The sequence below is a fragment of the Verruconis gallopava genome (assembly GCF_000836295.1).
Source record: "Verruconis gallopava strain CBS 43764 unplaced genomic scaffold supercont1.13, whole genome shotgun sequence".
Lineage (NCBI taxonomy): Eukaryota > Fungi > Ascomycota > Dothideomycetes > Venturiales > Sympoventuriaceae > Verruconis > Verruconis gallopava.
The window spans coordinates 17,759-44,235 of record NW_015622149.1 but is presented as its reverse complement, the minus strand read 5'-3'; the positions used below and the strand labels follow the sequence as shown (position 1 = coordinate 44,235).

The following is a 26,477-nucleotide window of genomic DNA, read 5'->3' as shown; positions in this document are numbered from 1 at the left end:
TCGTGTCCTGTATTTGGTATTGACTCTGCCAGCCTTGCGGCAAGCCTGATCTAAATTCGGAAACGGGCTGACATCATCGACATACACTCGCCCATAACTTAGCCCAGTTCGGCGCTTTGCGTTCATCGAAGAGCGAGATCCTACAGCGTGGGCTATTTATTGGACATCAGAGCCGACAGCGATCAGCTGGTCCATCGGCCAAATCCACCAGTTGACACGCACTGAGCAACGAGCCAGGCGCTAGGGGCGGTCGCAAAAATAATGACCAGCTATTCCAACTGAAACAAATTTCATCGACAACGGGTAGAAGAGCCATCCCGAAATCTAGCCCACCTCTTTCGTACTTCAAGCGAACTGAACCCTCCCCAAAAGCCGGCCCGGCGTCGATGAAGGTCGTCCAGCAGAACACACAATGGCTTCGGATGCATCAACAGGAGCAGGCCAAGGCATGTTCCCGCCGCACATCCTGGTCCCTCTCTTCCACGCGCAACACAACGTACTGTAACGGAGACTGAACCTGAACTGACGCGGACGCTACAGCAAAACTCGACGCAGTAACCACGTTGCTAGACAAGTTGTCGCTCGATCTGAAGGATAAACACCTCAAACCTAACGAGCGCGACCAGTTCCTCGAGCAGCTCAAGGTCTTCGGTCGTGACCCCTCCAACGCCGATCCCATCTTCACAAAGCAAGGCGTGTCCACCCTCGCCCAGCACGCCTTCGAAAGCAATTCTCCGACCACGTCACGAGAGGCGTTGCGATGTCTCGCCAACGCTTTGCTGCTCAAGGAAGCCACGCGGCAGATATTGGTGGACTGCGGCGCTGCGCCAAAGCTGGCTGAAAAGCTGAAGACGGACAGTACCGAAGACGAGTTTCTCGTTTCCCGAATATTGTTCTTGCTGACATACGGTACCAACGTGGACTTTGAGAAGCTTATCAAAGAGAATGGTCTCGCCGACAGCGTGAACAAATGCATATCCCGGCATGCCAAACGATACTCTAGCACGATGCGCTTATTGTCGCACAGCTCTCCCATGGATGACATGGCACTCAACGAAACGGCGAAGCTCATTTTTAACATTACGCATTTCTATCCGGACCTCGGGCTACAGTTCTCTAAGTCTATACCACCACTGGTAGAGATTATGCGTAAAAGCAAGATACGCACGCCTCCACTCGACCCTCCTCTGTGCGCCGTCATCAATGCGCTAATCAATCTAGATCTAGCTGAGAAGAGCGGGGGCCTGTTGGGCAGAGACGCTCTGTTTCCAGCACTTGACCAGAAAGGCAACGCTGAACACCTGATCAACATCTTAGACGCAGCCATCTCGTCCTACACTTCCTCCGAGCTGGAGCAGCTCGCCGCACCTGTCATCACGTTAATACGCAAAGTTTACCAGATCGCGCCGGAGAATGTGAAGAAGTACATGGAATTCCTGCTCTTGCCTACAGATGCGGAGCGCAACAAACCACTTGGCAAATCAGACACGCTCTCGTCCCGACTTTTGAATCTGTCTTCGTCTTCCACCTCGGCGACCCTTCGCAACTCCATTTATGGAATGCTTTTCGAACTTTCGGGCGAAAATGCGGACACCTTCGTCCGCAATGTCGGCTACGGTTTTGCCGCTGGGTTTCTCATGTCCCAGAACATGCCGATACCGCAGTCGGCTGGGGAAGCTTTCGCCGGGACTGCGGACGGCTCACCCATCAATCCGATCACGGGACAAAAGATAGAACACGAGCCCAAAGACGAAGGCCCGCCGATGACTAAAGAAGAGAAAGAGAGGGAAGCAGAAAGGTTATTTGTCTTGTTCGAGAGGCTGAAGAAAACAGGCGTCGTGGACGTGGAGAATCCGGTTGCAAAAGCAATGCAGGAAGGTAGATTTGAAGAACTTCCGGATGATTACGACGAAGAAGACGAGAAGCCCTGAAAATGATGATCCATTTGTGAGCTTAAGGACGCTCAACCGCGGTAGTCGAACATTGTACATTCCGTGCATTAGAAAGCGGCAATGGCTTTGTCAGAGATCTTACAATGATGTGACTCATCAAGTTCCTTAGATTGCATGGCAGAGAAGCATAGTATGTACAGCTAATGAACTTCATGTGCCCTATCGAAATACTGTCTTATGCAGTGCCGTTCCTGTCTGCAGACTCTCCATTCGACTGTCCATTAGCTGACAGTAAAATTGTAGCATATGATGAAGACGATTATCTTCATTATATCAACTAAGAGCTACCTCGTTCCATTTCAAGGTGCTCTCTTGTCGACGGATCAAATGAACGTCGACATATCGAGCTTGAACGTTTTCAAAATCGTCTAGTTAACTGAAGAGTTGCCATGTGTGGGCAGGCTAGTTAGTCATCACAGCCACCCTGGAAGTCCACCTTTCGTGTCCAAGGCAATCAAGTGTCACACCGCGAGCGGCAAATTTGCTGGTGCTTCTGCGCGTGCAAAACCTCAAGTCCTCGGGGACACTTGGGAGAAAGAGCTCCTCGTCACGACATCCTCTGAACTGCACGTAAATTTTGTTCTTTTATCCAGAAGAAGAAAGTTTTTGAAAGTACAGACAGCCACGTCCATCCATATTTGATTTCCATTACAAGTATTTCAAGAGAATATGGTCACTCCGGGCGATCTCTTGCGACTGTACGAAGGATTCGACAGCTATTCCTAATCTCAAGTTATTCCCGGTTCGGCTTAGCTTCTCGTATCCACAGCCTTCTGACTGTGTCCAGAGCCTTGGCTGTGCTTGCTAGGTTGAAATTATGTTCAAATGGGTTCGAAGGTTCCCTTCTGCCTCTCGAAGCCAGAACATGGTGACGTTCATAACGTTGCCACGAGAAATCCGCGATGAGATCTATGAGATTCTTCTTCTGCTTCCTATTCTGAACGCGGCGCCTTCCGTGGCAGACGTACAGAAGGCAAACACGCGACGGGACTCCGAGCATGTTTCTGCAAGGAATATCCGTTACCCTAGTCAAAGGCCAACCAAGAATCCGATCGTGTCGTTACTTCTTGCAAATCGTCAACTGCACGATGAAGCTAGCCTGGCCATTGAGCGCTATCAGAAGTGTGGCGGCGTAGCGCTGGTACTTGATCTTCTTCTGGAAGGAAACAAGTGGTTTTACCCAACATGGATCAGCATCTTGCCATATGCTCCCGTCGTCCAAAGGATCCGGATCCAGATTCGCAACTTCGCAGCCTCGGATGAAGCTGGTGGACACCCGTTCTCAGCAGTTTGGCGACTTGGTCACCTGTGCAACAATTATTTGAAGAGAGGCCCTGCTTTGGTCGACGGTGAAGACTTTCAAAGGACGATAATAGTCGAACATCTCACAGTGGACATTATCTCGGACCCCCTGCTCGATGAGACAGGAAGCAGTGACCAATCAGCGATTCAACGAGAGATGCTTCGCGATTTCATGATCAATAATATCGACGTGCTGCTGGTTGACAGGTATCGGCGACAGTCAGTTCCTTGGGGACCTCTCTTTCTGTCACGCGTTCGGGAATTGAATATCGCTTATGAAGGAAACATCTTGAAGTCAATAAACGTCTTCGAGAGAGCGAAACAGTGCAAAGTCCAGGTTGTAGAGTTGCCAGAGAAGAATAGAACATAAGAGATGGTAGAATCCTTTAGAATGCTAAAAAGACAAATTCGTGCTGTCATCGCTATCAAAAGGATGAGGGTAAATGACCAAGGGAGATGATGGAAAGATAAATATAGGAAGTCATGCAACCATGGGACAGAAACTTTGAGCTGCAGTCGTTCTCTCTGTGCCAACTAAATTGCTGATTTGCCGGATCAATGAGACTCGCACACTTAAATGAAAGACAGCAACACAACGGTCCAAAGGAAAAGTACAGATTATTAAGAGAGAACAGCTCGGACAGCTTCAATATCGTCCCAGTCACATTCCCATGCACTTGACACTATGAATTTCAATGTATTCTCCTCTCTCCTCATTTTTCCAATGGCTCTGCAAATTGGCACATCAGTGTCATTGTTCATTTTAGCGAGGAGTTCAATTAAATCGGCCTCGAAAACCTTCCACCCCTGCCAGCAATTCCATACACCAATCAGTTTTGGGGATCTATCTGACCATATATCTCTGAACAGGAACTCATATGGGGGCTCGGAATAGCTTGCGGGGCTTATAGAGATAACAAGCGCATAGAGTTTAATCAGCACATTCCGCTTTTTGGGGACCGATGTAAGCCGAGCGTAGAGAGAACCAATGTTAAATACCTCGCCAGTACGATAACATGTCTCAAGCGTCAATAAGTTGCTGATATTGAGCAATGGAGACCTTTCTAGCAGGGGTGCTGGGAAAAGTGGCCTAACAATTGGAGATATAGGTGCGTCTATTCAAAGTTATTTCGGTCGTCTAAAGATGCCAGTTAGGATCCTCAGATTGGAAGTATCTTTCCAATCACTGCTACTCTAGTGCGCGAGGGATTTGTGCGCAACGCTGTAAGCGTGGTTAGTTCTTCAATTGACTTAGATTTTGCGAGATCATTAGCTATGGCGAGGCAGTACAAGAAACACGTACACTCATTACACATATTTGCGTTATTAAAGAGGAAACGATGAGACTCTCTCTGCATTAACATTTTCGTGCTTTGTTGGTCACTTAAAACTGACGATTTTGTATCTGGATGCACTGAGCTATTTTCGTACGAATTTAGAACAGTGGGTTCCAGCTCGAACAACTCATTCTTGTGTACATCTTTATATCTTGTGAACTCGTCATCACAGCAATGGTTATTAGTACGAGAGTCAGTGACGATAACGCTCGGTGAATCTAATAGCAAGCCCTGGTTTGACGGAGGAACTGTTAAAGATGACAATACTGCTAATGGGCTTGCAGAAATCGCTGGCGTTTCATAAAATGTTGAGTAACATCCTTTCCCAAAAGATTGGATAGCTTTCCCTTCAGGAGAAGAGAGGCTCTTCAAATCTGAAGCGTGGCATGACAGAGTCGAGAAAGTGTTCTCCGGAATTGAAGTAAAAGACTCTCCGTGGGAGAAGCACAAGACGACTTGTCACCGCCAGGATGTAGACAGTATGAACCTGAATGAGAAATCATGCAACTCGAGCTGGAAGAAATTAGAATTGATTTGACCATTTCAATCGATGTTATCGGCGCGATTAGCGACACAGTTCCATTCGTACTTGGATGCCGATTGAAAGAAGCCTCATGCTGGTCAGGATTCTGCTGAAACTTATGCAATTTCAGCGACCTCGAAGTATCCGACAACGGTGGGGCTTCGCGATGCATACTCGGTCGTGTCTAATCGGTGGCAGATGAAGGCAGGTTGTGGTGACGGTGGCGATTCAATCACATGGTGGGGTAAGTTCGTTCTAAGATGGCGACGAAGCAGCCAAGCAGGAAACGCTCCTCCGCGTCAGTACACCACCACGGACCCGCCCACCTCCCACTTCGTCCATCTTCAAAGGCAACGATAATATCATTAGGAGCAACCTCTGCCCCCGGCATGCCCACTGTCTAACGACTCCTTTGGCAACTTTAACGTACGTCCGTGTAATCGCCTGCAGCGTCCCGTGTATGCAGACGACTTCGCCTCATCGCCGATCGGCTCTCCAGGTCAAGCCGATACGACACTCAGCTAAGGTAATTCAGCCGCACCAAATTTGAGCCATACGTTCGGAAAGCGAGCCCGTATTGGCACAATTCTGATGATAATTTAGGGGCTGGGTGATTGTTAGGAATCAAGTAAGCTTTGCCCTTCGTAGTTTTCAGAATCCTTCAGGACATTGCACGGTTCTTCCACAAGTTTGCCTACTTTTATGCACATCCCACATACAAGATTTGTTAATCGAGACAAGCTGACCAACATGAAAGGCGCCCCAGGAGCCTCCTTGATTGCATCTCGTCGTATAAGCCCTTCTGATATCATTCCCGACAACTTGAGTACGATACTATAAACGCGCTTTCTATAAATCTACTGCCAAGTCTCGCGATTCAACATGTTCAGCGGTCAAGTAAGCATTTCGAACAGCTATCTATTCTCTGCTTCAGCTCTTCTTCCCAATTTTGATTTTTTCAATTTCATTCTCTTTTTACCGGTTTTGCCTTATCACGATGGGACATGAACAGCCAGTTCTCTTTGCGACACCTGTCACAAGTGATCCCCCATCCGACGGCTGGCCAGCATATGATCTGCATCTTCTTCCACGCGAGACGTTACTTCAGAGCAAAAAAGTCCATCCTAATCTTCCTCTTGAATTCACCTACGGGACTATTCCCTTATGTGACGTGAGCCGAGACTTGTATCAAAAGCTAAGAGATTGGATGAATAGAAAAAACCGTATACGGCTGTGACCGTACACATCGATCGTCTTACTAGCGAAGAGTACGAAGAAAATGACCTCAGTGGAATTCCTGATCTTGTCGAAGTAATTCGAATACAAGACACTGGTCCCACAGAAGCTGCAAGAGCAATACGCAAGAAGTTGTAAGCAAACCCTCATTCCTCGTACTTTCTGAGCTAATCTTTGGCAGGAAATATGGTAATATGCATCGACAGTTGCGTGCATTGACCATCTTAGATGGTCTAATGCAGAATGCTGGTACCCGCTTTCAGCGAACATTTGCAGACGAACCGTTACTGGAGCGCTTGAGACTTCTACCACGTGACGATTTGGTCGATCCTGATGTACGAGCCAAATGCAACCTTCTGTACCGGCAGTGGGCTGTTGCGTACAAGAACACTCCAGGCATGAGTAGCATTGCAACGCTTCACAAACAACTACCTCGTACGAAAAAGCCACAGCCCTCTCAGTCCCGAGTTGTTCGCGAAACAGAAGAGCAGGCTCAACAAGACTCCCCGCCAACGTCTCCAGTCAGAACTACACGTAGCCCTGCAGTTTCTAATGCTGCGGCTACATCTTCTGGATGGACGCCACAGCCTATCTCCCTGGAGAAGACCGAAAAATCGTCTTCATTCTTCGGCAAGTCATCAAAAGACAAGAAGGGAAGCAAGCGCAAAGCCTTCAATTTGGAGAAAGAAAAGGCCAAGATTACCGAGACTATTGGGAATGCGAATCTTGCTGCCACAAATCTATACAATGCTCTCAAACTCATCAACCGCGAACACCAACGAGTTTCTGAAAACGCGGAGTGCGTGAATCGCTTCGAAACCTGCAAAGTCCTCCGCCGGCAGATTCTTCGATACATTCAACTCGTAGAAAGCGAGAAATACTTGGGCAGCTTGTTGTCAGCCAACGACGAGCTCGTCAAAGCACTCATGGCATATGAGTTCTTGGACAAGAGCATTGACGCTGATAGTGATAGCGACTTGGAATACGAGTCTGCGAGACTTGCAAGGAGGACATCCGGAGCAGGTGATCAAAGTGAAGCCTTCGCTAAACTAAGCTTGAATGAGGCTGTTGATGCGCCAGTCAAACCGCCGAGACCAACAGGGCTTGCAATGCCATCTGTCCCTAGTAGCTTCGGAAAACAACCTTCCTCTGAGCCGGAAAGCGAGGAAGAGGATGACGATGACGATGACGACCCGTTTGCGGACAGAAATGCAGTGAAAACACCTCATGTAGAGAAGAGCGGATTAACTTGGTAAATGCACATTGCCATTACGTCGTCAACAGCATGTACTGACATTACCTAGGCGTGATGTTTAAACCCTGTCTTGCGCTGCATCATTTAGCTAGTCAATGCTTTCGTCTCCGTTTTGAGGCAGCCGTTCTGAGGCAGATTCCCTCCATGAATTCAAGTTCTCCATCGTTCTTATCAACAGGCTTCTCTTAGACCACTTGTCCTATCTTATAAGAAGCGTTCAGACCGTCTCAATAGCATGCTGTGTTGAAGGTGCCAAGACTTTTCCAGTAACCGTCGTAGAGCGTCTGGAACAGTCTAGCGATGAGAAGGAAACTGTGGCGCAAGGATAATCGCCTGAGATTGGTGTATCACGCTGAATTCAAGCATCGAAATCGCGATTGACTACCTTGACGCCGAGTTACAAAGATTATATTCAATCAATCGTCCGGTTTGAATATACTTGGCGCTGGAAATGAGCATGCCAATTGCTACTCTTTTTCGATGATATGATGTTCGTTAGCCTTTCAGTCCTGATACCCGACACAAATTCGCGCTTCATGTACCAATCCTTTCATTGTGTTATCGTTCTACGAAATCATAGCATAGGCACACCCCTCGCTATGTTTTGGCACGTAAAACGGTACATTTTCGAAAAACCAAAGGACGATCTCGATCGGCTTGGTGCCGAACGTAGTAGTTAATCATACAAATTCACGAGGAACTCGTACGAAATCTATCGGCTATATGTCCTTAAACAGCAGATCTTGGGTCCGAATCGCGAGAACCTTATGGCTATCTACGCGAATATTCTTGCGTTGAGCATACCTTTTTCCTAATTGCGAAAGTATGCTGATTATGCAAAGCTATTCTTTGCTTCTCTTGACCGCACCCTATTTGTAGACGTTTGTGACTGATATTATCCACTTGCGAAGAAAGTAATTCTTGCGGAGACGATGTCTAAGCTTGTAGAAATTACAGTCAATGTGATGCCATCCGAAGCTCTCCCAGCTCCCAATTTTTTGTCATCCGGCTCAATCTGGGTAGCGTCCATATCGTCCAGGCAAATCCCGAGCAGGTATCGCTCAACAAGGCGTCGACTCAGCTTTTTGCGTTGCAGCTACTGAGCAGTCACGCCTATTTTCACAAAGCAAAAGAGGAAACTGTTTTTGCAATCGGACGAGATAAGTTATAGTTGTGTCGACCTAGCGCCTTGAGTCTAGTTTCTTCTTACGCTATCAAAGCTAGCCGCACGATGTATTCTCGAAATATTGTACACGTTGTAAATAATGCTACAAAAAGACACCAGCGGCCCTGTCACGATCGATAACGAAGCGAAAGTACACGAAGTAACGGTCAAGGTGGGCAGCTGAAGGCAACAACTCAGAAGGGCGAAATTCGCGGCGACGGTTGAGCCAAAATTGCACTGTACTTCAAATTACTCAGAACCGTGTGGGAAAAATCTGCGTTTCAGCAGCAGAGAATTATCCCAGCTTCTCGGCATCGAGATACTCACATTCGGTCCGAGACTTGGTTGATGAAGGCACGAGCAGCGAGTGCCGTTCAGCCTTCTCGCGTTCTCCGTCCAGCGACGCCGTTCAGCCTGATGCACCCAAAGCATCAGGCCCACTTGCCGCGTGTGCTGCGGCTGCTGTGTCGTAGCGGACTGAGGGTTGAATCCAGCAGGGGGAACGCATGACAGCGAAATCCTGCAGCAAGCTTTGCCAGAGTCATTGCAAAGCGCCTGGAGCTGCGAGGCAGCTTTGACAGCCTGTTTTGATATGCTCCGAGGTTGTCCAACAGGCTCTTGCTGCTGCATGGAAGGACGACGATGCCATTCAACACGGTTTTTAGGCAGTTGCATTACTCACGTTGCGCGACGAAGCGCGAAGGTGGAGTGAACCACAAAGCGGGGCTAGCGTGGACGCTTTGATCGCGATTGGGAGTACGGAGACGTACTGTCTCCTCCAGTCGCTGTCGCTTCAAACCTCAATTCGTCACGATCTGGCGCCAACAAGTACGGCTGCACTCATCGTAAACACTGCTTGCCATATACACTCCGTTATATCAGAGCCATGTCGACGCCTGTCGAATGTACACGCTAGAGCGCGTTCCCAAACCCTCCGCTGAGTACAATGGCCGACCAACGAGCTGTCTCGACAGCGAGCCACGATGGCATGGAAGTCAAGTCGGCGCTGTCGGAGATGCTGAAGAAGTCTTTCTCAGCGGTGGCGTCCGAAGACTCGTCGTTTCAGGCACAGGAAGATGCGTTGCGGGACGCACGCATTTCAACTCCAACTAAGAATCAACAGAGCCCCTCCAAAGCTCGCTCGCTCTCCGACTCCACCCCAAAGCTCTCTCCGTCACCCAAGATCAAGGAACACTCGCGCAAGGCGAAGGATGATCATACAATTCCGTCGTCTATCTCAACCTCAACTCCTAGAACTCCTCGGCAGCGGTCAGAGTATCTAGCTCGCGGGCTGAGCCTGCAGATGCCACCAAGGGACTACTTGGGCATCGTCGCGACTGGCAGCCCTACGAGTGCTTCTTTCCGTGCGCCCCCGCTATCGCCTAGAGTTGAAAAGAAAGACATCTATGGGAGCCCGGCAAGTGTCCTTCCTAGACATTCGCGAGGTCTCGACTTTGCAAGGGCATGCACAAACCTACACCATTCTACGCTCGCCGAAGCATCACCTGACTCCTCACCTACGATCACGCAGAAGGGCATGATGATTCCGAATAGAAAGATGTCGGTCAACGCCATGGCCATCGACCCTCCTTCCTTTGGGCCATGGTCTGCAGCGCCTGCCTCCGAACGCAGCGTCATCTCGAGTTCACTCGGCAGTGTCAAGATGCTGGACAGTGATTCGACGAGTGACTCGGATGACGAGCTTGAGCCCATGGAACCCGATGAGAACGAAGATGTCATCGTGAATACTCCACAGATCTTAAAGCGCAACAACCCATCCGCATCTACACCTTTCGGTAACAGCGCCGGCGCTATCAGCTGGGCGAACGCGTTTTCACCCGGTGCCTCGAACTTTCAAAATTTTCACAGAGCAAGGTTACGAAACGGCCGAAGTAGAAAGAGCTCGAGTAGTGCCAGTGGACACAGCAGTTTGGCGAGTCCTGTTCCAGCGTCACCACCCGCCGGAAACAAGATGAACAGCGACGGCTACTTTGGGAGAGATGTCGCAATGCGAGGACCAGCAAGTAGGAGGGAAAGCTTGAGCTTACATACCCATGATCTTCATATCTCTTCAGGCAATGACAGTGGAGATGAGGCGACAAAGCCACCACCTACAACGCCTGGCGTAGTAAGAAGGGCAGTGACCCGGAGAGGCAATCTTTTGGTAAGTGTTGTACAGCCATTCAGAAAGTTCAAACCTCTAACAGCGGGCAGCCAAAGACGCGCGCTTTCGGCCGTATCCGTGCTGAACTCCTTGAGGAAACTATGCCAGTAGATGCTGAAGTGAAACGCGAAGCCGAAGTAATAAGGCAAGTTCGAGAGAGCGATGCACCAGATGTGCAACGCAATGATACTTTAACCGCGAATTCGTCGCCTACTCTTCAGGCCGTCGACAGTCTTGCAGACGCGCTGCAAGGCATTCCGGAAGAAAATCAGACCTCCCTCGAATCCAAGCCAGCTAAGGGCCTATTTGGTACATTCTCTCGGCAGTCAAACAGCAGGCGTGACGTCCAAGAATTATGGAACAGTTTGGACAGAACGCATCGAACGCCTCCGCCGCCATCTTTCTTTCCCCGACTAAGCTCGAGTACAACCATGAGTGACGATGTGAGCATGGATTCACCTGTCATCTCTACCCCAACAGGATCGGTCTTTCCATGGGCAGTCCCATCAAAAGAGGCCGCTACAAACAGCGTTGCTACACCACGAGCCTCCACTCCTCAAGCCCAAACTACAGGCACAACAAATGCAATCAACGCCCCTCTGACTGCTGCAGAAGGTATCAGGAAAGCAAACAAGCGTCGAAGGGATGATGACTTGGACATAGCAAGTATGAAGCGGCGTGCAGTAAGCCCCGGTGTCAGTGTGGGCAACTCGCCTATTCTTAGTCAGTCACCCAGTCAGCGATCTGATGTGTGGGGTCAATCTTCAAAGACTACAAGACAGGAGAGCAATGGTAGTGCAACGAACGGTGGGGGTTCTCTTCATGAGAAGAGTAGTAGCAATGGCAGTATGAGCGTCACGCAGACGCCTTTGTTAGGACCAAAGAGAGTTGGCCTACAAGGAATGACTGACATGCAGGGGATGACTGAAAAGATGAGCATTGAATAGGAAAGGCAGGAAGGCTGTTCGTCTTTCAACTTTGACCTAGCATATTGCATAGCGATTGGACGGACTATTTTAAGGAGTTTCATGGAACGGGTATTTTAATTCAAAGATATCCCATGTTTAGTTTTCATATTAGTATGCATACAAGATGAAAATGACGGCTTTTAAATTGTGTCGACACCCTACCTTATTGTACCTTTCCTAGGTCATCGTGAAGTGCATAAGTGCGGAAAGTCCAGTTTAAGATCCACTGCGAAACTGGACTCGTCAATGCAGGTATCCCACCTCGAATCAGCTACGCAACTCTGGTAGCTCACATTTCGAACTTGAATCCACTCATTCAAAGTCGACACAAGGATGTCCGCCAGAAATACAGCACTCTCAGATTTTATAGCCTCAGCGCCGCCTGGCGAGCTCAATAACGTCATCACAGGTATGCATTCAACACAACACGACCGGTGCGCTGCCCCGCTAACAACTTGTTGTAGCTATTAAAACGCTCTCTGGCGATCCAAACGTGACCTCTACGCTCGGTCCGGCGTTGCAGAAATACAATGAGGACCAGTTCACGGCTGTGAAGTTACCGGGCGCTAGCCAACCTGTCATCGTCAGCTCGTACAACCGGCTAGAGGACGGGAGGTATTTTGATGTTGAGAGCAAGAGCAGTTGGACATACGATCATATTGCGCAGGTGCAACCACCCGCATCCTGGCACTTTCAAACGAGAATACAGCTAAAATTGGACTAGAAAGCATCAAATGTTCAGTCTTACGTCCCAGATTCTCCGCATGACGAGCTAATGTACTGAACTCAATCCTTATTCCGTCTCTGCAAGACAGACCTTGGGCTAACAAGAAACAACAGAAAATCGCTTTACAAATCCCTGTCGAAACACGTCAGCGAGCATTATCCTTCGGCTTCTCTCGGCATCTATCCGTCTTCTGACGGTGTACACATCCTTACTGTCTCGTCCAAGTATTCGCCCTCAAACTTCTACAATGGCCGATTTCGTTCGCACTACATATATTCGCCGTCATCCAACCAGCTAAGAGGTACCATTACTGTTGACGTACACTACTATGAGGACGGCAACGTGCGACTGCTTACAAACAAGAAGATTGATGAGACCGTGCGTGGTGACAATGTAGCTGGGACTATTGCTGCGGCAGAACGGAAGTACCAAGAGGAATTGAACCGGGGATTCAGTGGCCTGAGTGAGGGTGCTTTCAGAGGCTTGAGAAGGCAGCTGCCTGTGACTAGGGTGAAGGTAGATTGGGAAAAGGTTAGCGGTTATCGTTTGGGGCAGGACATTGGTGGTACCAGGCGGTGATGGTAAGCGATTTGAACGCATCTTACCGAAAATCATGGTACACTAGATATAAAAAATATTCAGATTGCAGTCTGATACCCGCAAATTTAGCAAGAGAACTGCACTGCAGCTAGATCAGCTATGGATGACTTCAAAAGAAATGATTTTTTATTCGACGAGTCTCCCGCATTTGTGTCCGAACGTTTTCTGACTTAATGCGCGGAGCTCTGTAAATACTGCTTGGCAGGATAATCTCAGAGCACCACAGCCTGAAGGCTGAGAATTTACAGAGGCTTTGCACTAAAAAATGCCACAACCCTGGTGCCAGCAACCCTAAGTGGAATCGCAACGGATAGAAGATTATTCAGCATTATAAAGATTAAATGGTACGACCCGCTGGAAGAATTGGTATCAAAGAGCTGAAAACCTGCAAATCTTACAATAGAGTCCATTTCTGAAGAGAATCAGCTTCGCATAGGTCATTTGATTGCCCTCGTTTCTCATGAGATCAACTATCGCAGACAGAGGCATGGACGAGCCTCCCTGGATCCCGGAGCATGCAATCTTCATGAAAAAACTTGATAAGCTGAAGAAACGAAAGATTGGGAGGTTTCCTTGACACTGCTCAGAAAGGGTACGAAACAGCTTTGCGGTTCAGGCCAAGAATTGCAGATGATGAGAAAGGGCAGCAAGATCTATGATATTTCATTCTAATTACAGTGATTTCATCCATTTAGATTTAGTTATAGCAGGAGGCTATGTCCTGGTTGCAATAGAAAACAGCCGTCATTGACTGACCACATGCTTGGGACCAGCTTAGCCGTAATTGGCGAAAATCGCAGCTTTGTGTTAACTAGCGCTCTTCTTCGGGGCCTGGAAGATCGACTTAATCAACATGTCGCACACACTTACGCACCACCACGGACGAAATCCAGAGACATGAGACAGAATGTCGGCCAGAATGATCCCGGTTCCCATTCTCGTTGCTGCTCCTGCATGCATCTCTTCATAACCCTAGGTCTTATCGATGCTTCGTCCACTCAGATGAAGCATCGTGAAGCATCCCTCAAAGCGAGGCATATGCGTTCCAAAGAGTTTTGAGCCGAAGGATCTCGCCGTATACACGCTAGCGATAAGCAATGGCAAAATCGGTGGCTAGTAAACTGGGAGCTGTGGAGAACGAGCTGTATACCAAACAGGATAACGTTCGTTCCGCAATTTTGAACAGTGAATGATGTCAACCAGATTCGAGACTGCGAGGGAACAGTGACTCCAATGTCAAAAGCTGCCTAGGATTCGACGAACCAGATATTGTCTCGCAGGCAAATCTCAGCGATGAAAGGACAGTCAACCTTTGAAACTCTTATGTTCGAACACAATCTTGAACAGGCCGAAATATAATTTTGCTGCTTATGTTCGACCTCTGAAAACACATTATCCATATTTCAGGATCGGCTCATCATGTGATATCGAACGGGACGGTAGGTTTACCGTGGTTAAGCAGCTTCATCGGCATGTTTGGTGGGCCACAACAAGCGGACATAGATTACGTCGGAATCTACTACTCTGATGTAGAGCACTTCAAAATTACATGACGGGTGTGCATCAAACTTTCGAACTCCCAATCTGGATAGCGGAGCTCGCATACACTGGATGGAATCCCAACAAACTGCGCAGCGAGGATGAAGTGTGCCCATTCATGAGAGCTGCGATATATTTCCTTGAAGAAACTCCCCTCGTCGAGAAACACGCCTAGTTCGGCGTCATGGCCGACGTAGGAGAAGCTGTAGGAAGAACAAACGGTCTGCAGACAGACGGCAAGGTTTCGGCACTTGGCGCCATCTGTTGATCATAAGTAACACCAATAAATGGCACCGTGCAAGAAGAGCGGCAACCTTTGTTGTGTTCGCTCTGTCGTGTCAAATCCCATCGGCAACTGACTGCGTAGTTTGTGTCACTTCTGGCTGCACATCATCCAACACTTGGTCACCTGATCGCCGAAGGAACATAGTCGGTGAGAGCCGAGACAGTCTCAAAACTCTCTTTGTCCTCTGGATCCGCGTTGCGGCGATGTATTGCGCAATGGATCGCAGCGTCGTCAACTCAGCAAATTTTGCTATCGGCATCATTCTCGATTGGTTCACGCTACGTAACAAAAGCGTTGGAGGGGTAGATGTCTCGTCCAGTCATGAGCTCAATGTGGGTCATTTCAGCTCATGAAAGTGCTTATCTGACGCGCGAGTGACTGTGTCGTCGAAATTCGACCCTGCAAACGGGGTTTCGTCGTTAGTTCCGCATCAAAGGACCGGACTGCCTGTTTGGGGGCGATAGAACATGGCCATAAAGTAGTCAAGGCACATCGGCGGCGACGACTTAAGAAATTGAACGGCATCCAAAATCTCTCTTGGTAACAACAGATCAATCATAGTATCGCTAAATTTGATTCCTTCCATCCATGATGGAGTTGCCGAAGACTCTTCCCGCATCGTGGTACTGCAGTAAACCATTATATCAGCTGGAGCGACGAGCAGTATTCTTAAAGGTGCATAAAGAACGGCCATTATTCAGCTCGTTACTGACTGTCCAAGTCATGGTATCTTCTCGGCCCGCTCACAAGATTTCAGAGCGATGAGCAAGTAGTCGAGTACGAGTTTGCTGGAGTCAAGCTGCTGGTCAAGTCCACTACAAAGAGCAATGAAGCGCCTCGGGTTGTCTACGCGGAGGATGAACGGGAAGCCAGAAGCTACTTGACAGAGACGGGTTTGTTATTCGCAGCAATATCAGATGCGGCCCCGCCTTTTGAAGAATACTTTCCGGATGTTCTTCCACTGCTCAAACGCGTGGACTTTACCAAGCTTCCACACCGACGAAGTCTCAAATACCATGGCAAATTCAACTGGAAGACCATGGTGGATGGCTATCAGGAATGCTTGCACTGCCAGTACACCCATCCAAGCTTCAGTATTTTCTATCCGCCGACTTTCTATGCTGTACACAACCACACCAACTTCTCGCAACACATTGCGGATCCCAAGAAACCAGATGATGGTCTTTTCCTATATTTTTTCCCCAACTGTACACTAAATGTGTATGGCGGTGGCATGAGTAGTTTCAGGGTGTGCCCGACAGATGAGCCTGGAATGACGCGCATGGAATTCGATTACTACCACTTGGAAACTGGCGATAAATTCGAGCAGTACTTCAAGTTTGTCCGGCAAGTTGCTCTGGAGGACTTTGAGTTGTGTGAGAAGGCGCAGGCAAATCTAGAGAAGGGCATCTATCACGAGGGAATCCTTAATCCAGTAAAGGAAAATGGCGTGGCCTGTAAGTCAGAGAGGCAATTCTTACCTCTTGACGATGCTAACGGCGTCTAGTCTACCAACAGGAAGTGCTGAAAAGAGTGCTTCGTCAGTACGAAGATGAAAAGCAGCTAGCAAATGCAGACTCGATGCCCAAAGACGTGTCGACAAAGAGTGATTCAATGGACGCATCTGCTCCGGGACTTGTGGTCGAACCCGCAGAGGCTTGAGTAATGGGATATGATTGACAGGGTTTCGTGGCAGTAATCAACTTGTCTTCGTCCGACCAATCCAAAATGCATGTGATCGTTATTCCGATAAGATACTCATTCTCTATCGTGATTTTTGAGTACTTCTTGGGTAATGAACAACAAAGAAGCTCCAGGGCAATACCCCTGGAAGATATTCTTTGTCTTAATTGGTGGCGTACTTCTTCCGACGCTGGATCACCGGGACGTGCATGGGAAATGTTGACCTCACTCCGCGAACTTTGTAGACTCATGGATGTGAATTCCGTTTCGGGAAACATGGTTGCACCTGTGACACTGATAGTGCTAGCGCCGTTTAGCGGGGCGAAGACCTTGGACATGAAGCTTCGACTCATAATATGTTGAGTGTGACATCCGCTCTAGCATTGCTCTGTTCCCAATTCCATTTCAATTCTATTCCATCGGCGCAAAGAACGGAGCAATGGATGTTACTGATATTAATTTGGGCGTTGCCACTGTGTTGACCTTGTCTTTTATTACGATTCCAGTTTTATGGGTGTTTAGTCAACGAAGGGCTTCGCCAGTATCAAATCAGACTCTAGTGCCAGACACTTCCGTTCCGAAGGACATTGGCCTTGATCTGACAGTAGCTAAAGTCAACGACGCGCCGGATGGGTGGTTTACAGATGACGGCACTTTTGAACTAGAACGGCGAGCCATATTCAGTCAAGTAAGTTCTCCTCGCGTACCTTTCTTTGTATCAAACTGAACGATATAGACCTGGCTCTGCATCACCCACTTGAGCCACTTTCAAAAGCCGGGAGACTACTTATCATTCACGATTGCAGATTTTCCATTCTTTCTCATTCTCGGAAAGGACAGAATATTACGCGGTTTCCACAATGTGTGTCGACATCGTGCATACAACGTTACCAGAAAAGTCATGGGCTCATCGCTTGTTCTCGGATGCAAATACCATGGTTGGAGTTACGACACCAAAGGAAACCTTACGAAAGCCCCCCAGTTCGACCAGGTCCCAGGCTTCAAGAAAGAAGACAATGGCTTATTCCAGATTTGGGTTCGCACGGATCCGAACGGGTTCGTGTTCATCAATTTCGATGCAGACTGGGACGTCTTCGATCCACCAACGCAAGGCCTAAACGCATTCGCGTTGCATTCAAACGCTTCCAAGTCTTCTTCATATCTCGCTTTCTGGCAAAAGGAGGCGAACTTTAACTGGAAGCAAGTGAATGCTCTGCTGGAGCACTCCGGAGTGCCGCAATTGGACACAAGTTCGAATTCGTTCTTGGACAGCTTGAAGAGAATTTCTCATTCAGTACCTAAGCAAAGCAGGATATACTTTCCAAGCCCAGTCTCTGCGCTTACGACTGTCGGAGGAGCACCACTGTGGCACATGACAGTTGTCGAGCCAATATCCGCTACGCGAAGCTCAATTCGACGAACACTTTACATGTCTACACATAGAGATACCATAAATGGAATGGAAAGTCTCATATCAAACCTAGAGAGCGAATTTGAAGCCCTGGTCAAGGCTCTTGAAGTCGAATACCAGGAGATCAAAGCGATAGGCGGGAGCAGATCGTTAAGCCGGAGCCAGGAGGAGTTGCACTCTGTGATTCGAGAGCATGTTCGCAAGGAGCGTGCAGCAGGCAAAAAAATTACGCCAGCACTACCGTTGCAGATCTCCGGTCAAGTCAATGGGAGTAATTGCGGCATCGCGGAGAAACGTAAGTATCCAATGTGTTCAACTTTGGATTTAATATTGACGCTATCCAGTGTGTCGCGAATTAGATGGCCTTGCAAACTCTATAGCCTTTTCCAATCCTGTTTCGACGTCCAAAAGCTTAGATTGGTGATAAAGAAGATGGAGGTCATTGATTTTGATGGCCGAACTTGCCTTGCATCATAATTTTTGCATATCGGTGTTTTCGGGTCAGTCTTTCTAAAGCATGCGAATACAACACCCTCACGATACAGACTCTAGGTTGGGGGAATTTGTATGGAGTGACAGGCAGCGCAAAAGGAAGAAGATCCCACGGGTTTCAGGTCTGAAATTTCGGTCTTCGTTTTTCAAGAAATGCAGAAATACCTTCCTTTGCGTCGTCTCCAGCGGAATGCTTCACCATCATTTGTCCTGCCCACTCCATCTCTGAACTATCCGTAATTGTCAGCTGCGTCCAGAATGCCCATTTGCCAAAAGCTTGTGGCTGTGCTGGAAGGTCGACAAGTCTTTCCACTACTTGTAATACCCTCTGCTCGAAGGCTTTCGTTCTCGTGTCGGTACTTTCTGCATGTTCAGGAACAGGCACAACATCCACCGCCCCTTGAAGTTGGTCGGCACGCATGGCATCTCCAGTCGCAAACATTCTGTAAGCAAGACTGGGTGGTATTTTACGAGACACGACGGTCGCTGGGCTTGTACAAGGAAGTCCTATAGTCATCCCAGGTAGCTGAAATTTCGTATCAGCCAGTGCAATAGGGTAGTCAGTGCACATAGCCAGTTGAAACCCTGCAGCGCTCGCAAGGCCTTTACCTCACGTTAATGCTTGCTTTTAACTATGGCATGAACACTGTTACCTTGTATTGGGCACACAACTGGTGTAGGACATGATTTTATCATGCCCATGATTTCAGCGCACAGAGAGAATGTCTCTTGGGTTCCTTGTCGCCCCAGCTCTCTCATCTCTCTCAAGTCATGTCCACTAGAGAAAACGGGACCTTCAGATCGCAAAACCAGAACCTTGGGCAGCTGGGATCTTTCCTTCTGCCATTCGTCAGGGGAGGTTAGCCACTGCGGCAATTCTCTGCCTGCAGCGCTCTCTCTCCTTGGAAGCATCATTAGCTCGCCGCTCGCGCCAGTATTGTACTGCGTCAGTTGTGACTTCAAATCCCGTAACACACCCAAGCTTAATGCATTTCGCTTTTGCGGATTGAATAATTTTAGGTAGGCTGCTCCACGCGGCAGAGTTGGGAACGACATTGTGCTGCTCGTTGGTGGAGTTGTCGATGCTTTCACACTCAAGCAAAGAGACCTTGATTGGCTTGAGACAGGTGTTTGCGACCATGCTCTAGTGGACCACCGAGATCCATCCCTTTCGTCCCGCTGATATTTGCTTCATTAGCCTAGTTGGACATTACTAAACATAAAAATATCTAAGTTTTGACCATTTCGTATTTTGTATTGCATTGTACTTATTTATTCATTTTCCGATAAGCTATTTTTTGACATCATCTTCGTGCACTAGTTACAGAAACTTGCATTAAGCGCATTACCTCAATGATATTTGATAATTCATCTCCTCTGAAGATGTTCGAGTAAGATGCTGTATCTTTGTATATACTTATTTGAATTCCGTAATCTACTGCTTTTCCTTAGGAAGCGTCCGATGGTTGAAGCCACTATCAAAGAAATTTGACCATTTGTGTAACAAGGTGCCCTCAGGATACTGGTCCGCTTCGCAGTCCATATACCCTTCTTCAACGTCCATTCTCGGGACAATTGCTAATGCGCGGCCATTGATGTTCTCATCAGTAGCAACCTTCATAACAGCCTTTGCAGCATCTTCTACTTCAGCCCAGTCGCTTTTCATGCTCTTTAAGCTGGCTCCGATTCTCTCTTTGACTGCATCGCTCATTATGTCGGTGCTGATGAACCACGGCGCAATCACGTTGACCCTACAACGATCTGCCATGCGCATCTGAACCATAAGGCCTCTGACACCATATTTGGAAACAGAATACAAGGTTGCGGCAGGAACCGCTAGGTAGCCTGCGAGACTGGACTTGATTATGAAGCACTTTTCTTGTGGAGGCCGGGAATCAAATTGCCAATAGTGCATGGCGCACTTTGCAGTCCATAGGACACCGATGAGGTCAACATTCAAGATCTTGAGATCTGGCTCTTCAGGGTCAGCAGTGTCAGAAAGTGTGAAGACAGGATCTAGTCCTGATATTCCAGCATTTGCTACAACCACATCGATTCTCCCCGTTGGTGATAATTTGAGCGCAGATTTGAAAGCATTGACCTGGTCCTTGAATTTTGTTACGTCGCACCGAACGTATTGATATTTGCCCTCCGAGGGTGGAGAGTAATTGACCGGTTCCTGGACATCTGCATTCGTCACATAGGCACCAGCGGATAGAAAAGCTTGCACATATGCAGACCCAAGGCCAGAGCTACCTATATGTGTAGTTCAGTCGCGGCAACCTGGACTGTACAGATGCCGAGGCTTACCGCCAGTAACAATGACGTTCTTGTCCTTCAACTTCGACAGGTCAACCTCATCCGCGGGATTTACGGGACCAATGTTCTTGTATGGGACAGGCATGGTCTTGTTCCGCTGGTCTTCCAAAATGAATTGCTGGATGGCTATGTGTAAGCAGGTAAGCTTGGGGGGGTGTCTGCGATGATATTTTGTGGTAGGTCAGCAGGATTAAGCAGAGTGTACATGCGCGAAAGCTAGAATGATATACCCCGGGCGCGAGTTGTTCGGCTAATACCAACTGTCTCCTCCCACTTCGCTCGTGTTGTTAGCCCATTTCAGAATGGCTAAAGGAGGGCGAAGGTCAACATCGTATCTGCAGCGATGATCCAGTTGCCCCGCATTGCTTCCTCGACATTCCAGGACTCCTGTAACGTACCCAAACATGACGCATTCTCCGATTACTGTTAATGTTATATTCGAGATGGCACCGCTACGCTTTTCAGTACATTTTTGATCAGGTGCATTGTGTTGAAAATGTTCATGACGGCCAAGACTTTTATTGTCATCTCTCGTGCCTAGACAAATGTGCTGCTTATCGTGCAAGTTTACAGCCCCACGCAGGCTTAGTTTAACAGGACCTTGCGAAACGTTTAAATCAGGGGAATAAAGAAACTTTTGAAATATAATGCAATTAAAAACCTCTCTTGAAGCCATGTTACACGACTAAGACGAATCAGATAGCGACAGAGCCGAACGCAAGTTCCAAGCCGCTATTACATGTATCATGACTCAACTTCGCCGATCAGCTTTGATTTTCCACAATATTCAAAGTCGGTCAAATTTGCCAGAATACAAAATGTAGGCTGGGCTCGTGGCTGATGCACCGCTGGGGTTTCTTGAAACCTAGTAAGATGACTCGATTCTCCGCATTGTGTTGGCCGAGGGATCCTCGGTTGTTCCTTTTGGGTAAACATGTATAACGCTTGCACCGCAGCCTGATTTATTGTGCGATCTTCGCTTTCGTTGTGAGAGTCCTTTCGTCTGGTATTTATATTTTCTTTTTCATTGAACGTGCAAAGAAAAAGAAACCAGTCTGCAAAGGAAATCTTTTTGTGGCTGAACATTTAACATCGCAGCCATGGCCTCACCACAACAGATCAGAACCACTCTTACAGACTTTTTTGGGATCAAGCACCCAATCTTGCTTGCTGGCATGGGGAGCACGTCAGGCGCTGAATTAGCGGCGGCCGTAACGAACGCTGGAGGTCTGGGTGTTATCGGTGGTAACGGTTATACGCCTCAGATGCTTCGCGAGGAGATTGAGGAACTCAAGTCGTACCTTATTGACAAGAATGCGCCATTTGGCGTCGACCTTCTGATCCCCCAGATTGGTGGAAATGCCCGCAAGACGAATTACGACTACAACAAGGGCAAGCTCATGGAGCTCATTGACGTGATGATTGAAACCGGAACAAAGTTGTTCGTCTGCGCAATTGGTATTCCACCACAAGAAGCTGTCGATAAGCTTCATAAGCACGGCATCCTATACATGAACATGGTCGGTCACCCTAAGCATGTTCAGAAGGCACTTGATCGCGGTGCCGATATCATCTGCGCTCAAGGAGGCGAAGGAGGAGGCCATACCGGTGATGTTCCACTCTCCGTGATAATCCCCGAGGTCGTTCGAATCTGCAAGCAGAAAACGTCCAAGTTCACTGGAAAACCAGTCAAAGTCATTGCCGCAGGCGGCATCTCAAACGGTGAAACCCTGGCCGCTGCCCTTGTTATGGGAGCGGAAGCTGTCTGGGTTGGAACTCGCTTCGTGCTGTGCAAAGAATCCAAGGCCAGCAGGGCACATAAGAAGGCTGTCGAGACCGCGGGCTTCGACGACAACATCAGGACCATCATCTTCTCAGGCCGCCCATTGCGCGTGCGCAATAGCCCGTACATCAACGATTGGGAGACGAACAGTATGTCAAAATCATTGTCAGGTGTTTGGCCTCTCAAGGACAGCGCTAACGGGATTTGATAGGACAAGCTGAGATTAGGGAACTCACAAGCAAGGGTATCCTCCCTGTAATGCACGACTTTGAAACCAACCCAAAGAAGATGGAGGCACTTGAAGATGAAGCTCACCCCTTTTTGATGGGCAAGGTATCTGCCGTTGTAAACAAGGAGCTGTCAGCTAAAGAGATCGTTGACGACATGGTAAACGGTGCTGTCGCACGTTTGACCGCAGGTGCCAACGCCCTGGTATCGACGAGCAGGATTTAATCGTACAAGCCATGTAGTGTAATGAATGTGAGCGTTTCATACCCTGCTGGAATTTGCAATGCTAAAACTAGTCCTCTATGGCACGACAGAGTTGCAATAGTTAGCGTGCAATGTATAGAGCAATATTAAAAACGAATCCATGATGTAAGCATCAAAGTTCTTATCATATCATTTGATATTTACAAATCCTCACCGTATCTAGAGTGAGGATGTCACAACATTGAAAGTGATTTCATTTCAGCCAAACCACCAACTCCATTATTCGAAATCGCGTTCATCGCGTTCGTCGTTAATGACAGAAGCCGTAGCTACTATGCGTTCATTCCATCCGTGCGTGATCAGGCTCTCGCCTATTTATTGGTAACCGTACGCCCTAGCGTGTGCAAAGAATGGTCAAAAAGGAGTGTGCTCATTTAAGCCGGCGGAGCAGCGCCACTGCCAGCAGTAGATGGAGACAAGCGCTTAAGGGCGCTATCAACATCCTTCTGGTCAATAACTACACCACTTTCGGAGCAGCGTGCCTTCGCTCTAAGCTCCGAGCACAAACCGTCTATATCAAGGCTACCATCCTTGAAGTCAGGTCGCTCTTGAAGCTTGTCCCTAATGAATGATTATTATCGAGGCGTAGTATAACGTAGGCAATAAAAACATACCAGATCTTGTGGCAAGTCATCAATGAGCCAGGCTCATCGGCTGGGACGACTTCCTCGTCATCTCCGCCTGCTTGCAATGCATCAGCGACCTCGAGCGGATTCGTCTTTGGCAGGAATGGCGTGAGGCCGGTCGGAGCGGTGATGTTCGCCCAGTCAAATGGGCCAGCGAAGTCGCTTGCAGGCATTGCATCATTGAAAAAACCGCCAGTAAAATCACCGTCACCCACAATGGCATTTTGCGGCTCCCTATAAGTATCAAACAGCTGGGGATCAAATCCACCTCCATTCTGATTCGCCATCGCGGCGAAGTAATTGAAGTCGCTGTCTTTAGTCGCAGATGTCTTTTCGGTCGATTGTTGCACATTGGCACCTATTGATTTGATGCCGTCAGATTGCTGTGATTTGCTGCGCGGTATCGGGTTGCGAATATTGCCACAAGCCATGTTGAGTTTTTCGCAGAAGGAAATCTCACCTTCTGATGTTTGAACTGTCTTACACTCGGATATTGTATCGAGCGTATTATTCTTGGGAGAGTTGTGGCTAGGCTCGGGCGATGTACCACAAGATGAGTTTGCAGCTCCTCCATATTGAGAAGCGGATGAAGTAGAACCGGGCGATGCGGTGGAATTATTGCTGCTATTGTTGAACTGAAAAATGCGCGACGGATTTTGCTGGACGCTAGCTGTACTCTCGGGTTCAGCGCTCGTGGTTGTCGTCACCCAGTTATCGAAACTCAGGGCCGAAGAATCATTGAAAGCAGCTGGAGTAAAAATGCTGGATACTGACTTGTTTGATCGGTCAGAAGCTTCGACATTGGAGGTTGTCGAACCATTGGTTTGCGGTGAGCTTCTTGAAGACAATGATCCACTCCCGGGTAACTGACTTCTTGGGCTCATACTGCTTGTACTTGATCCGTTGCGAGCTAGTACACCATTTGAAGGTTTGCTGTTGCCGTTGATCGCGTCCTTTGTACCAGATGTGCTGTTTCCGAATATGCCTCCAGGTAAGCTGCCAAACTTAGGGAACTCAAATTGGAAGCTACTGTTTGAAACTGTGCTGACAGAGCCTGGGAGGAACATGCTGCCGCCCATGGGTTGTGACCGACTCATCAATCCAGTGCTCATAGAAAGTCTCCTCCTGTATTCTCGTAGTTCAATTTGTAATCTTTCTACCTGCGCACGAAGAAGACCGTTCTCATGATTGGCAGCTTCTGAGGCCTTCTCTAGGTCTGCGACTTTTGTCTCCAAGTCCCTGAGATGCTTTTCTTTACGCTCTCTAAATGCCCGTTGCGCAGCCCGATTCTGTGCTTTCCGTTTCTGAAAAAAAAAAATTAGCGCCCGTCACGCCTCAGGCTGAGATGAGATCGGAATCTTGCTCGACACCAGTGATGAAAGGCTACATTGCTTACATTGGTTGGCTCAGATGTGAGTGGCTTGCGACCAGGCTTCTTCGCTTCCTTGACCTCGCCTTCTCGTCGTTTGCCGGCATTTTCATTGTCTTCCTTTTCGCCTTCAGGACTTTTTCTTTTGTCGTGTAGGTGATCTTCATCGTCATCATCGTCATCACCTGGAAGATTGCCGATCATCCGACCGTCTTTGTTAAAGTCGAAGTTGGCATCGTCACCGAAATTTTCCAGGTAAGGGCTGTCTTCAATGGAGCCAAAGTTGTTGAAATCCGGCATGGCCAAATTGTTCGTGTTGAGAAATAGCGACGGGTCCATGCTATCGAAGAACGTCTGTAGCGCATCGTTGCCGAATTGCTGATTCACGCCGCCGGAACTCAGCGCGCTGTTGGAGTTAAGGGCAGCAGTGAGCAGATCCTGTTGATTTGAGTCCAAATAGGACGTGAATTGGCCGTTGGAAGCCGTCATGGCGGGAGGTGAGATATGATGTGTGGAGCGTAGCTGCGGATGGTGGCAAAACTTGTGAGCGCGCGCAGAGTCTTTCTAGGGACGAGGGACAGACGTATGTTAGTACTTCTCTCATGCGGACATGCTGCGCCTGAGAGATGAAGGGTAAAGGCGGCAATGATATCAGGAAAGAATTTGTGCCGTACGGATCAATTGCATCGAAGTCAAAACGTACCAGGCGAAGCCGAGTCAAATCAGACGACGAGGTCTTGACGGGGGAATCGGGCTTACCTCCGGACGAATCCCGCAGTCGTGGTCACCGCTACCCCGCAGCGAAAACGCAAAGACGAGTTGCGCTACCAAACAAGGACGATGGTTGTAGTACGAAGGCGAAAGATTGTGGAAGGCGTCCCAGGACGGATGGGCCGAAAGTGTGAGAAAAGGTACGAAGACAGAAGCGGGCAAAAGAGTTGAGCAAATGGATGATGACAGATGGACCTGGTGAAGATTGCGCGCTTTGCCCTGTCCGGCGGTAGCAGCAGGGACCAGGTGCACAAAGCAGCGACAGACTCAAGGCCAATCTGCGGTTGTTTCTCGGCGAGTGATTGGCCTAGTCAAGAGGCGGCAGAAGGCTGGAGAAGAAGATGGTCGCTGGAGGGCAGATGGTCGGAGACGATTTGTAAGCGGCGGTCGGAGGAACTATTGTGACGGCAGCAAGGGTTCGCAGCGGCTGGACCATTGTCAGGCCGTGCAGAGGCGGAGTGGGGAGGCAGCCGGTGT

At 48.5% G+C, this 26,477-nt stretch overlaps 11 protein-coding genes across 16 annotated transcripts; 8 read left to right on the top strand and 3 right to left on the bottom strand.

The window, feature by feature from the left end:
- Positions 1 to 112: 112 nt before the first annotated feature.
- Positions 113 to 2,122, top strand: PV09_04496 (uncharacterized protein). Its single transcript, XM_016357852.1, has 2 exons — positions 113 to 446; positions 541 to 2,122. Exons 1-2 carry the CDS (start codon positions 413 to 415, stop codon positions 1,929 to 1,931), a joined length of 1,425 nt encoding a protein of 474 aa, XP_016214054.1. The 5' UTR covers positions 113 to 412; the 3' UTR covers positions 1,932 to 2,122.
- A 647-nt stretch (positions 2,123 to 2,769) lies between these two features.
- Positions 2,770 to 3,855, top strand: PV09_04495 (uncharacterized protein; the record flags this gene model as incomplete). The annotated part of the gene is made up of 1 exon (XM_016357851.1): positions 2,770 to 3,855. The coding sequence occupies one exon, from the start codon at positions 2,770 to 2,772 to the stop codon at positions 3,622 to 3,624; it is 855 nt and encodes a 284-aa protein (XP_016214053.1). The 3' UTR covers positions 3,625 to 3,855.
- Positions 3,856 to 5,422: 1,567 nt separating this feature from the next.
- Positions 5,423 to 8,081, top strand: PV09_04494. Of its 3 annotated transcripts, XM_016357849.1 has the most exons (6): positions 5,423 to 5,640; positions 5,718 to 5,742; positions 5,872 to 6,011; positions 6,330 to 6,484; positions 6,532 to 7,602; positions 7,655 to 8,081. In XM_016357849.1, exons 3-6 carry the CDS (start codon positions 5,997 to 5,999, stop codon positions 7,665 to 7,667), a joined length of 1,254 nt encoding a protein of 417 aa, XP_016214051.1. In that variant the 5' UTR covers positions 5,423 to 5,640; positions 5,718 to 5,742; positions 5,872 to 5,996; the 3' UTR covers positions 7,668 to 8,081. The 3 variants fall into 3 exon arrangements, with proteins under 3 accessions (XP_016214051.1, XP_016214050.1, XP_016214052.1); XM_016357848.1 differs by having other exon boundaries at positions 5,423 to 5,742; XM_016357850.1 differs by lacking the exons at positions 5,423 to 5,640; positions 5,718 to 5,742; positions 5,872 to 6,011 and having other exon boundaries at positions 6,060 to 6,484.
- A 1,480-nt stretch (positions 8,082 to 9,561) lies between these two features.
- Positions 9,562 to 12,055, top strand: PV09_04493 (uncharacterized protein). Its single transcript, XM_016357847.1, has 2 exons — positions 9,562 to 10,934; positions 10,985 to 12,055. Exons 1-2 carry the CDS (start codon positions 9,717 to 9,719, stop codon positions 11,879 to 11,881), a joined length of 2,115 nt encoding a protein of 704 aa, XP_016214049.1. The 5' UTR covers positions 9,562 to 9,716; the 3' UTR covers positions 11,882 to 12,055.
- A 103-nt stretch (positions 12,056 to 12,158) lies between these two features.
- PV09_04492 (uncharacterized protein) lies at positions 12,159 to 13,479 on the top strand. Its single transcript, XM_016357846.1, has 4 exons — positions 12,159 to 12,311; positions 12,367 to 12,569; positions 12,627 to 12,679; positions 12,743 to 13,479. Exons 1-4 carry the CDS (start codon positions 12,236 to 12,238, stop codon positions 13,206 to 13,208), a joined length of 798 nt encoding a protein of 265 aa, XP_016214048.1. The 5' UTR covers positions 12,159 to 12,235; the 3' UTR covers positions 13,209 to 13,479.
- A 1,797-nt stretch (positions 13,480 to 15,276) lies between these two features.
- On the top strand, positions 15,277 to 17,174 carry PV09_04491 (uncharacterized protein). The gene is made up of 3 exons (XM_016357845.1): positions 15,277 to 15,729; positions 15,776 to 16,511; positions 16,562 to 17,174. Exons 1-3 carry the CDS (start codon positions 15,643 to 15,645, stop codon positions 16,714 to 16,716), a joined length of 978 nt encoding a protein of 325 aa, XP_016214047.1. The 5' UTR covers positions 15,277 to 15,642; the 3' UTR covers positions 16,717 to 17,174.
- Positions 17,175 to 17,176: 2 nt separating this feature from the next.
- On the top strand, positions 17,177 to 18,572 carry PV09_04490 (uncharacterized protein; the record flags this gene model as incomplete). The annotated part of the gene is made up of 3 exons (XM_016357844.1): positions 17,177 to 17,425; positions 17,474 to 18,443; positions 18,493 to 18,572. The coding sequence occupies 3 exons, from the start codon at positions 17,177 to 17,179 to the stop codon at positions 18,570 to 18,572; spliced, it is 1,299 nt and encodes a 432-aa protein (XP_016214046.1).
- PV09_04489 (uncharacterized protein) lies at positions 18,458 to 19,734 on the bottom strand. The gene is made up of 2 exons (XM_016357843.1): positions 19,294 to 19,734; positions 18,458 to 19,243 (listed from the first exon to the last, which is right to left on the bottom strand). Exons 1-2 carry the CDS (start codon positions 19,694 to 19,696, stop codon positions 18,759 to 18,761), a joined length of 888 nt encoding a protein of 295 aa, XP_016214045.1. The 5' UTR covers positions 19,697 to 19,734; the 3' UTR covers positions 18,458 to 18,758.
- A 173-nt stretch (positions 19,735 to 19,907) lies between these two features.
- PV09_04488 (uncharacterized protein) lies at positions 19,908 to 21,316 on the bottom strand. The gene is made up of 2 exons (XM_016357842.1): positions 20,951 to 21,316; positions 19,908 to 20,896 (listed from the first exon to the last, which is right to left on the bottom strand). Exons 1-2 carry the CDS (start codon positions 21,042 to 21,044, stop codon positions 20,076 to 20,078), a joined length of 915 nt encoding a protein of 304 aa, XP_016214044.1. The 5' UTR covers positions 21,045 to 21,316; the 3' UTR covers positions 19,908 to 20,075.
- Positions 21,317 to 22,059: 743 nt separating this feature from the next.
- Positions 22,060 to 23,195, top strand: PV09_04487 (uncharacterized protein; the record flags this gene model as incomplete). The annotated part of the gene is made up of 2 exons (XM_016357841.1): positions 22,060 to 22,891; positions 22,954 to 23,195. 2 exons carry the CDS (start codon positions 22,060 to 22,062, stop codon positions 23,193 to 23,195), a joined length of 1,074 nt encoding a protein of 357 aa, XP_016214043.1.
- On the bottom strand, positions 23,175 to 26,359 carry PV09_04486. Of its 4 annotated transcripts, none has more exons than XM_016357840.1 (4): positions 25,257 to 26,359; positions 24,321 to 25,164; positions 23,849 to 24,218; positions 23,175 to 23,795 (listed from the first exon to the last, which is right to left on the bottom strand). In XM_016357840.1, the coding sequence occupies exons 1-4, from the start codon at positions 25,716 to 25,718 to the stop codon at positions 23,609 to 23,611; spliced, it is 1,863 nt and encodes a 620-aa protein (XP_016214042.1). In that variant the 5' UTR covers positions 25,719 to 26,359; the 3' UTR covers positions 23,175 to 23,608. The 4 variants fall into 4 exon arrangements, with proteins under 4 accessions (XP_016214042.1, XP_016214040.1, XP_016214041.1 ...); XM_016357838.1 differs by having other exon boundaries at positions 23,849 to 25,164; positions 25,257 to 25,793; positions 25,933 to 26,359; XM_016357839.1 differs by having other exon boundaries at positions 23,849 to 25,164; positions 25,257 to 25,793; positions 25,989 to 26,359.
- Between the last annotated feature and the right edge of the window lie 118 nt (positions 26,360 to 26,477).